The sequence below is a fragment of the Glossina fuscipes genome, unplaced genomic scaffold (genome assembly GCF_014805625.2).
Source record: "Glossina fuscipes isolate IAEA_lab_2018 unplaced genomic scaffold, Yale_Gfus_2 86, whole genome shotgun sequence".
Lineage (NCBI taxonomy): Eukaryota > Metazoa > Arthropoda > Insecta > Diptera > Glossinidae > Glossina > Glossina fuscipes.
Window position 1 is genome coordinate 3,060,244 of NW_023998440.1, and position 11,224 is coordinate 3,071,467.

Genomic DNA, 11,224 nt, shown 5'->3' on the forward strand with positions numbered 1-11,224 from the left:
TGAAATTTTAATTGTTTACCTTTAGTTGTGTGGGGTAAAGAATTGCAAACGACAGTTAAAAGTAGATCTCGAGTGAGATAATTCAATTTATGATCTCATAGGCCTCCAAAGACTAACTCTGAATGCTTTTTTTTATGTCATTATCCACGGAACGCATTGTGGTGCGCATATATATAAAACAAAATTAAATAATTGCATGAATGTTTAGTTAATTAGCATTTTTCATTGAAATTTATAAAAAAGAAAAAAAAAACATTTCACAATAAAAGGCAATTTTTTTAAACTTAGTACACAATACATTATAATAGCAACTTGTTGCATTTGTATTTATAGTGCGATTATATAAATACTGTAAGCGAACTATGTGGAGAAAACTTATCGTATTAGATGGGCATGACTCATGGTAAAAATATTTGTTTTGACATTTTTAATGCAAAAACACATAAATATTTTTTTATAATTTATTCTATTTTCAGTCTATCAGCAAGAGAGTATCTCACGCAGCGAACTGAAGATTTCAATAAATAATAAATTAAATCATTTTAAATTTTTTCCATCTCCTTTCCCCTCTAATGCGCTCCGTTACTCTAACCTCAAACCTGCATATACGATGGAGAAAAAAAAAAGAAGAAGAAAAGTTCAGCCGAATTATAATTAACTTATATATAAATCAAAGTATATAGAAGTATATATGTGTATATATATATACATATGTGTGCGTGAATAGAGTAAATTGCAATAACATTTGCAAACAACATCAATTTTATTCATAAAAAATGTAATACATACAGACATACACGTACAGTACGGATATTACTGACTGACTGTATTACTCTCTCAAGTGACTTTTTAATTTACTAAGTCAGTGTGTCTGCTCTGCACACATACGTACTTTACATAGTATAGTAGAGTATGCAATAAGAATAACATTATTTGTGCTGTTACTTTTTTATGCTTTCAGCAACAGTTTTGGTAGATGAAGAACGAAAAAAGACAAAAAAAAAAACACGTAAATAAGAAAGCTTTAGTCGACTTAAAAAAAGCGCGTCTTGACTAGCCCTGTCAAGAGTGAGGAACATATCACAAATATTCCAAACAAAGCATTAATTCTGTATACATATATATATATATATATATATATATATAAAGCTAGATGTAAAACGCATCCCGAAATTTCCGCAAGTTTTGACTTAAGTAGAAAACTAGAGATTTTTTTATTAAATCATGATGTGAATAGAATAGGATTATGTGTGGAATAACATATCGGGCAAACGGAGAAGACGACTTTGTTCGCACATACACGCCCTTTTATCGAAATTTTCCATGACTATTTTACGTAATTGTGACTGAATTTCGTTGTTGCAACGCCTCCTCCTCCTCCTCCTCTTCAATGCACGAATGATTGTGGGCATGTTGGCGTAGAACTTTGACTTCAAGTAGATCCATAAAAAGAAACCGAGTGATTTCAATTACACTCTTCACAGTTGACGAAGTTCAATCAACATTCCAATCATATTTCGTACGAAATTTGCGAACATGATTGCCAAACTTTTATTGTTTATGACGTATTGTTCGGCAATGAACACGATTTCCTCTCTTGTGTAATACACCATTTTTATTAGCCCTATACTGTCAGCAGTCAAACTAGTTTTTTTTACCGTACAAATGGCGGCAAATTCATACCTTGCGTAGATTTTGGGATCCGCTATATAAGCAGGAGGAAATATTTCGAGAAAGAAACTGTTTATTAGTCAACTCAAGTACAAGGATAAAATTTCAGTTCAACATTTCGTGTAAATTAAAGAGGTTTTAAAAATTGGATTAGATTTCGAAATTGTCCATCACTTATCTATCGGCGATGTACTTGTAAGCCGAGCACGTCCATCAAATAATATACCAAAGGTTCGCGTACGAGGTCTCAGGTTTTCTAGCAGCCTTGTCTTAAGCCGGTTCGGACAGCGAGGCGAATACATTTCCATATCTAAACTATTTTCCGAATATTTTATCAGGTCCACCAGACAGTTGTGTCCTTTTTTTTGGACTAAAACAAAATCATAGTGTCCGAATGTGATCCGAAACGATTTGCTGAGCTGAATCAAGTCTTTCCGCAATTTCCGATGTCATCGGAAGAGTATCTCGGTCTAAGATGATTTTTCAAGTATCGGCATCGATCAAGGATGGTCGCCCAAAGCGTGGTCGAAATCACCTATTTGAAATTTTTTCAACCACCTTCGGTTCTATCAGGAACTGTACTTTCATCAAATGCTTTCAATAAAATTTTGCACTCGATAGCATTTCTTTCTTCTTGGAATTCATGCAAAATACGGCAGCATGAGTAAACCTTATCACTGGCAATGCGTGCGCGATCGCGTCTCTTACTTAACAGTAACATGAATCATCTTTCTTTTAATTCATTCGTAGGTCAGTATGTATACATTTATTGATGAAAAGAAAGAATCAAGTATGCGTCAGATGAATATACGCATACTTGTTGAAACTTGTTGTAAACGAAACGAGCGATACTTCCTGTACACCTATTACTTGGACCAAACTATCGGAGTCTGTAAAGAAAAATTTTTGCATGGTCACTAAAATATTGTACCTATTGTTAGCTGTGCACAGCGGATCGATTCTCAAGTTCTTAGAGCCAGGCGTTCGCATAAGTTTTCTGAATGTACATTTGCTTTGCTTATCGGAACATAAATAAATCGAAGAATAAATCGCGAAGACTTGCAAATGTATACCATCTTGCATGTGTTTACATGAAGTTTGTTAAACCAACTTCTGCTTCTGTTAATAAGCGGCTTAATATTTTTTAGACTATCTGATATTTGCTTTACTTCTTTTTTATGCACAAACACACTGACCAAGTTAATGTGCTTTGATTGTTTAATGATCGAAACAACAATTTCATATCAGATACATATGTACATATATATTTATGCACGTAATCAGTAGCTCTTAGTGTTGAAGGTAGAGTGTATTGCACTCGGTTAAGTTGTTTCGTAAAAAACACTTTGCAATTGAAAAAAGAAAGTCGCATTCACATCTTTTCGCTATTTGTGCTTTTTATAAAAGAATCCGCGTTTTATGCTCAAAAGATACAAATGTATCTGCAGACATACATACACATAGGCTGTTTTGTTATTGTTGACAAAAGAGTCGTAGATTTATCACGTGATGTGTGTCATGGATGGCTCCTGGCTTTTACGTCTTTTGTTAGCATTTTTATGCACGCATGTACATGTGACAAAAGAAGGAAGAAAAAAAAAAAAAAACCGAAAAGCTTGTATTCATTACATTTCATGTTAATGTAGAGGAACGGTATTTGATTTTTATACCCACCGGAGGGATATATTAAATTTGTCAAATACAATGCACATTTGTACACACGACGAGCGGAATTAATTTAACGCTGTCCGTTCGACCGCGGCCGTTTGTCTTTCCCCTCGCATCAAAAAATTGTCTCCCATGCGCTATAATAATAATAATAATAATAATAATAATAAGAGTCTTTTGGATATCACCACCTTAAACACGCACACACAAGTCAAGTCAAATAAGGATCTACACATATTGCCGGTTCATAATTTCAACGTAGACAAACCACGGAATTTACCGGAAAACATTTTATTTCATTTTCTTTCCGAAAGGGATTTTCTTTCCTCCATAACCGTAATATTGTTATGGAAATATACGGATTAAAGAAGCAGTACCTGTGCCGAATATTTTCGTGCAAGCTACGTCGACATATGAAGATTAAGTTGGGAGACAGGCACCCACCTTGTCAATACAAAATTACATAGGGAATCCAAATGAAAACATAGTTATGCTGGAAAAATCGGAGCAAAGGCTTAACACGAAATGCCACTGATGGCAACCCTTGCCTGCAGAGAAACATCAAATTTTTTAACTACAAATAGTAACAGCTGCATGGTTGCGTCCTTACAAGAGACTTCATTACGCTTGCGGTCCTCTAAAAGCGCGACTACCGTAAAAATGTAAGACGTATTACAAAATACTTGCCGCCGTCCTAGGAGCCCATACGCCCATGTTTTTATATAGTATCTAGAAGTGTAATTCAGCGTTAAAAACAGAATTGAGCGGCGTAATGCAGTTCGTGTGGCGTAGTTTCTTCATAAGTAGATACCCAGTGAGATGTCTGTACCTTGTATGATCGCATCTGGTAGAGTGGAAGCAGTGAAAGTTCCTATCGTAGTTTCCTTTCTATCATTCCGAAACAAATCAAATACATTACGTAATATTAAGATGACCTCGCGTGACTTTTACAATCACACTGTAGAGACAGAGGACAAATATGCCCTTGTCCTCTAACTGAACAGCAACTTTCTCTCTGCTTTTCATATGAGATGCAAAAATGTGAAAGGTTTAAGCATCAAGTTTGACTAATTGTGGCCATCGTAACAGCATCCTAGTAGATAAGAATCGCCATAATCGAGTCAGTGTTCGTGGGCACAAATCTCAAGTGCGTTTAGAATTTTAGTTTGTTCGCAAATATGGTGACTACTCAGGCGATAAAGATGTCACACTTGCCAATTGGACAGACACCCACTAAGCTGCTTCCGCCATGTTTCTTCCTCTTCTCTTATTTCTTTCTGACCATCACCGCGTTACAAGAATAGAGAATTTCATGTAAGAAAAAATAGAAATCATAATAGCTGAACTTGTTACTATTACGAGTTCCTGCAATAGGAGCGCAATCTATTAAAACTCATCAATTCACTTATTTGTCCATCTGTCTACTAACTGAAATGACTATTACAACTTTATAACTTTATCCAAACTATGGAATGTTATCGAAACTTTAACTTTCTCATTCCTCTCACTTAAATGTAAAAAAAACAAAAACAGTTAAATGATTTCATTGATTCGTCCACCAACCGTCCATCCATCGAACCATCCATTCGTTCAATCATTCATTCATTAAATCGCCCATCCATCCATCCATCCATCCATCCATCCATCTATCCATTTAAGAGGATCTCATATTTCTTATTTATTATATTGTTATGAGTGCTTTGTAAATATTTTAACTGCGTGTTGCCTTCCTGAGGGTATTATGTTATATTAAATTTTCCAAGTTATGTTTTTAGTATGTTAAGTGTACGCATTTTACTTTTAAGAATGTTGGCATATATATATATATATGGCAGTTTATTATCATGTGTGACCAGTTGAAAACGCGAAACCATTTTAGGAGGGTAAGCTACAAAAACTGAGTCAGAGGTCATTCACAAAGTAAAGTCTTGTAAATTATTTTCGCCTTAAACTTATTTGTTTTCTAAAAATTATCACTAACCATATTTTCCATAAATATACGTGAATTACATCTTTAGCTCATTACTCAAACAGAAACTAGAAACATTTGTTTTCTTACAGCTCAGGATCGAAGGGCAAATTATAAGGAAATCGTGGGAAATAATATGCAATTATAGTAAAATGGCTAGAGATAGGCGTAAAGTTATCCAGTTATAGTTATTTTTCGCAGAATTTTGAAATTATCGTTGGCCTTGCGAAAAGTAAGAATATTTTAATTTATTCGAAAAGAAATAAAAGCGCTATAATGAGCCAAAGCCCAATAATAAGTACCTTACAGTTATTCATATACCGACTTTTCGAAATTATCGGTATTAACTGGGAAGCGTTCATTCTTGGGTAAAGACGAGTCAGTCTACCAAATTTCATCAAAATATCTGAAAAATTTCGGCTTATGGGTTGAAACACACAAGAAAACAAGGTCGATAAAAAAACAGACGATCAGATAAGACCAAATCGATTCAGAAATTGATTGAAAGATTTAGAAAATGATTCTGAATCGATCGGTATAATAAAAGGTGGATAGATCTCAAGTCCTTCTGAGTGTTATATATATAGAGTATAAAAACGCAAACATTAACATGAGTTTCCCTAAGCCCAGAGGAGTGTAGGGATGTCTGTCTACAAAACCAGTGCTGCCATATATTTAGAACAATTACAGCTACAGAATGGTATACTTGCTCATCAGTAACAGGGGATTTGTTAAAGAACAAGCAAGCGTTAAATAAGCCCTTTGCTTTTTGTTATCCATGAACAATTCCAGGAAATATTTGGATATCTTTTGTCGGTCTACGGTCTGCTGAGAATATCTTTCCTTTTATTTTTTCAATTTGTTTAGATGAACGGACTAGGCCTGTTGACCATGACCCCAATATATTCGGTAGCGTGACGAGTTTATATTATTTGTTGATGAATATGAAGGCGACATTATAGATGACGTTTCGAAAGAACTGATGAGGTCATTATCGTTGATTTGATTTTGAATGTCAATTAGACAGCGGTTGGAATAAACAAGACACAGACCACAAATAGTTAGTAGATAGTTATTATAATAGACTAAGCTTGATTTAAAAGGAAAATCCAGCAGTTTTGATAAAAGAGGCGGTCGTGATGAGCTGACTGCTAAGAATATCTTCAAACCAAACCCGTAATTATCTACAGCAATATTGGAATTTAGGCTCATATCCAAAAAAAAAAAAAGCAGTTTCTCAGACATATTTACAAAAACTTTGCACACTTTTTATTATTTATTGTTACCAGGCAGTTACTTAGTCGCCAATAGTTCTTTTTTTTTTGTCATTAAACCTTCAAAATCGTATAAAATTTCTTAGTAAATGTACATAAAGTGTCTCGAAGGGTGAGAATACTGAGAGCTGATAAGACGTCAGAAAAACTTGTTTATTTTTTAAAACATAAAATATTCTTTACAACGGACAATGAATTCATTTAACTTTTTAACAGAAACTGAATTTCTCGCTCTGTTTTACAACAATAAAAAAATTATCTAAATATTTTTTTTTAATTTTGCAGAGAATTTTCATAAACTTAACAATCTTTTATTGTTTTATTTATGCATACATGAAAATATATGGGGCAGTGACTGTGTGCTTAAGGAAAGCCCTTAAGAGATATTATTAGCTTTAAAACGAACCTTGGCTGTAATTATTATCTCAAGTAAGTATATACATATATATATAAACATATATATACGTACATATATAAACATTTGTATATATGAACATATATATATAAAGAAACATATATATAAATATAAAGTCATATATGTGTGTGTGTGTTACGTATAAGTTTCTTGTTTATTGTAAAAGTATAAACGGGCTGATCGAGGCTATACAACTACGACAATTATTTCGCATTAGATTAGAAAAACAACTTTCTATGCCTTTACTTCTTATTAGGTAAAGATATATATTAGTCCGACTGAAATTGTTTGCTTTATAAAACGTAATGGACACATTCAATTTTCCCGAAATCATATATATAGGTAACCTAAATATTGATGTTTGAACGCTTTCAGTTTCGGTTTTTTACAAACTTTCATTCAGTGTGATATCAACGCTTAACCAGATGGAACTGCATTTTTCTCATTTTTTTCTTTTTCTACGACCAGCCATTCAGGAGAAGTTTCCTGTATGTGTGGGCACGGTCGCGATCAGGAAGAGTTATAGCAAGAGGGAGTGGAGAATGTCAGTAGTGTCTGGGAACGTTTGACATAAATATAAAAACATCAAATACAGTGGGAAAGACTAGGTAAAAGCACGACGAGTAACGATAGTGTATTGTGCAGTATGTAGGTAACTCTAGGACGTAGGGGTGGAAACGACGAGAATGCCACATAATCCTCTTTGTGGACAACCTTCTTTTAACTTTATAGAAAACTTATCCTGGATGTGCCTTTCTGCAAGCATAAGACACCCCTCGTTACGCAAAAGATCGAGGGGATTCAGTATTTGAGGCACACTTTCGTCGCCCATAAGCATCTAAAGCTTTCGCTGACTGCGATTGCGGACTTTAGTTTTGGGTGGATATAAGCAACGTAAATAGTACAGAAGTCGGCTGCAATGAGGTATTTTTGGAATCGTTTTAAAAACCAAAACACCAAAGGAAAATGAGTGATACAAGCTGCTGTCGTCTGCGAGCGAGTTGCGAGGATTTTCCGTTATGCACAGAGGATCGTTAATTTAACCCAGGAAGAGAGAAAGCACTTTTAACTGGATTAAATGTAAAAAAAGGAACTCGAGCTACGGAAATGATTAAATTAGCTTCAAGAGAAAACGTAGTAAGCTGCGAAATCGTCAGAAAGTGGCTTACGAGATTTCAGGAAAAAATGTTTTGTGTTGTCGAAGCTTCACTGCACCCCGCATATTCTACAGACCCGGCCGCTTCCGATTATCGTTTATTGACATTCGATGTAGTCTTTAAACAAACGAATTTCTACCGCGGCGCCCTATAAATATCCGAACACCGTAGGTAATTGGAACGGGTATTTCGATTATTAAGCGTTGGAACAAGTGTGTTTTAAGTTGAATTTTATCAAAAAACAAAATGAAAATATTTGTACACGCATTACTTAACGTAGAGCCACATGTTGTTCGATTTTGGTTATGACTCTCTTTGAGTCCAAAATTTAAAAACCCCCACCGAAAATTTTCATACAAAGTACTATAATTTATGGAGAGATGTATTTCGTTACTTGATTGGCCAAATGTAGGCGAAAGAATCTAAAAAAAAGGTGACATATCAGTTCAAAAGAAGCCACCGAAAACCGAACACGCCTATTTGAAAGGGTGCGTGAGCTTTGCAGAACCTTTGCTAAATAGTTTGAGTTATTAGAAGCAATAAAGTAAAAACTAGTTAGTTGAGTTTGAAGGTGGCGTAAAATTATAGTCACCATTTAGGTTTTTACATAAACCCTTTTAACTCGTTAAAAAGCTGGTAATTTTACCGACATTTGTCAAGCCTTATGGATAAGAAATTTCTCGAAGACCGATTTAGGGCATTAAAGTTTGCCATTTCTAATGAGTCTGACGAGTCAATGCAACCATTTGTTAACATAACTAGGAAAGAGAAAGTTTTTCTTTTTTCTAGTGAAGAAAGGGCTAATAATAGCCATCCATTCCCATAGAGTGGCGACTTCTAGCACCAAACGAACGAACCCTGAAATGTTCGGACGGTTACGATACTCTCACTCACAGTGCAGAGCTTCCTGTCAAATCTTACAAACTTATGGATCAATTTTGTATACCACTATACTCTAGCGATGGAAGTAACAAGAATGTAAAAGTGTACATAAAATGTTTTGTAAATAAACGCGCGAATGCGAGCTCGTATTTTGTAATAAAAAGAGAAGAAAAAAAAAAAAGAATAAATAAAAGAAAGCGGTAACCAAAAGCAAGCACGCAAGAAAATCATAATAAACACGTGATTACATGAGATGATTATTGTAAGTAGATCATGCACGTATGTGGAAAGACAAACAATCCATAAGAGAAGATATTTTTTATATTTATGTAAATAATTATAATGAAAATTCCGTTATTCGACGCGCAGAAGAAATACATAAATAAATAAAAGTAAAAGAAACAGAGAGTGTTTTGTTTCGGTTTTCTCATGTCTATCGTACATATAAAGAAGACAAAACGGCGTCATGTATATATTTATAGCTGATGACGATAATGATGATGAAAAAAACAAAAAAAAAAAAATTAAAAACACTATATATTCACATTCACAGCATATTCAGCGATGATGTTAGTACACAACTCTAAATAGTATTATTATTATTATTGTTGTTGTTGTTGTCGTTATTGTTCCTTTTTTGAAAGATACGTTTGTTTGTTTGTTTGCATGTGGCGGCGAATACATTCGTTCGTTAAAGATAAAAGTGGAATGTTTGTGTTTATATCCGAATAAAAAAATGTATTAAGTCCTTGAACTTTGACATTAAGACAGTAAGTCAAAAAGACAAAAAAAAAATAAGACAAGACAAATAAAATAAATGTTCGTTCAAAATTAATACCGCTCACATTATAAAGAAGATTCCTCGTCAGCTCCTCTTTCAAAGAAAACAGAAACGTTTTCAGCGCATAATTTCGTTTTTAATTCTATAAATCAATATTTATCCCCGCGATTAATACCTTACAGTATATGATAGTAGACAAAGCCTTTTCGTAACGTCATCATTCCTTTCTTAAGCAATAGCACATGTACCACTTTTTCCGAATTTCCCTAATGATTACCGTCTTTCGCATATTCATAAGAAAGTGTGTGTGTGTATGCATATGTATACACGTTTATTTTGCATTTAATTTCAAAGAATAACTTACCGATGATGATGATGTTGTTGTTACATGTTGGGTTATGCGATTTAAAAATTTACGAAACGATGAACGCCTTAAAACGCGATTGGAAGCATTCCCTGTGGCCGTTGAGGAGGTTTGAGTGTTAACTTTACCATTAACATTTGTTGTCAGCTTTGATGATTTCTTGCCTTTATTATTGAGGTTAACATTATCACTTGACTTGTCGTCTATTTTAGTTGATTTAGCTTGCATGGCTGGTTGCACTTTTATACCTTTATCATCGTAACTACTTAACGACACAAAACTGCCTGAACGTTCCCGACCGCCGCCCACACAAAAAGATAAAGTGGAACTTTTACCAATCACACTGGCGACCCGATTGCTGCTAGCGGCGTTTGCAACAGCAGCATAACCACCACGATCGGAATCATTCGCGGTTTTTAATTTACGCGACCAACGAAAGGGATTGCGTGGCATAGAGAAAGCGCGTCTTATCTTTTTGGCCGCATTACAGGCTACTGCGGAGGCTTGAGAGTTGGGAATGATGATTACTTGTGGAGGAGGTGACGATTTAGGTAATTCCACACTACGCATTGCCATGACATTAGTTACATTAGCTGTTGTTATTGCCGCGTTGGCGTTGCTTCGATTGTGGGTGCTTGTGGTGCTGATTTTATTGCTATTATTAATGACGCTCGAAGCGGTGTTCGTAATAGTAATAGTGCTTGCTGCTGCTGTCGTTGTTGTTAGAGTGTTAATGTCGGCCGATTCACCAGAAACAGAAACAGGGTCAACGGCTGCAGCCTCGCTTTTTACCGCACAACGTACATCTAGAATAATTTCTGTATTTGTTACCATTGTATTATTTCAACTTATATATTCACATCAATTCCCTTTGATATGCAAGAAATTATCGAAAACTGCTTTTTTTCTTGCAAGGAAAGCACAAGCACATTCAGCCTACACACAAAAATACTCAATCAGGCGAGACGTACGATTTTTTTTTTTTACTTTTCTTCACTTTATTTCATATGAAATATTACTTGAACTTATTTCTTATATTTGAA

The 11,224-nt window shown here is 34.7% G+C and overlaps 1 protein-coding gene across 2 annotated transcripts in view; it reads right to left on the bottom strand.

Moving 5' to 3' along the window:
• Positions 1-11,224, bottom strand: part of LOC119638239 (ubiquitin carboxyl-terminal hydrolase 43) — a 49,348-nt gene extending 38,124 nt beyond the window's left edge. For both annotated transcript variants that reach the window (XM_038034905.1, XM_038034906.1), the window contains exon 1: positions 10,182-11,224. In XM_038034905.1, coding sequence (XP_037890833.1) covers positions 10,182-11,015 — 834 coding nt within the window. In that variant the 5' untranslated portion in view covers positions 11,016-11,224. The remainder of the gene's footprint in view (positions 1-10,181) is intronic.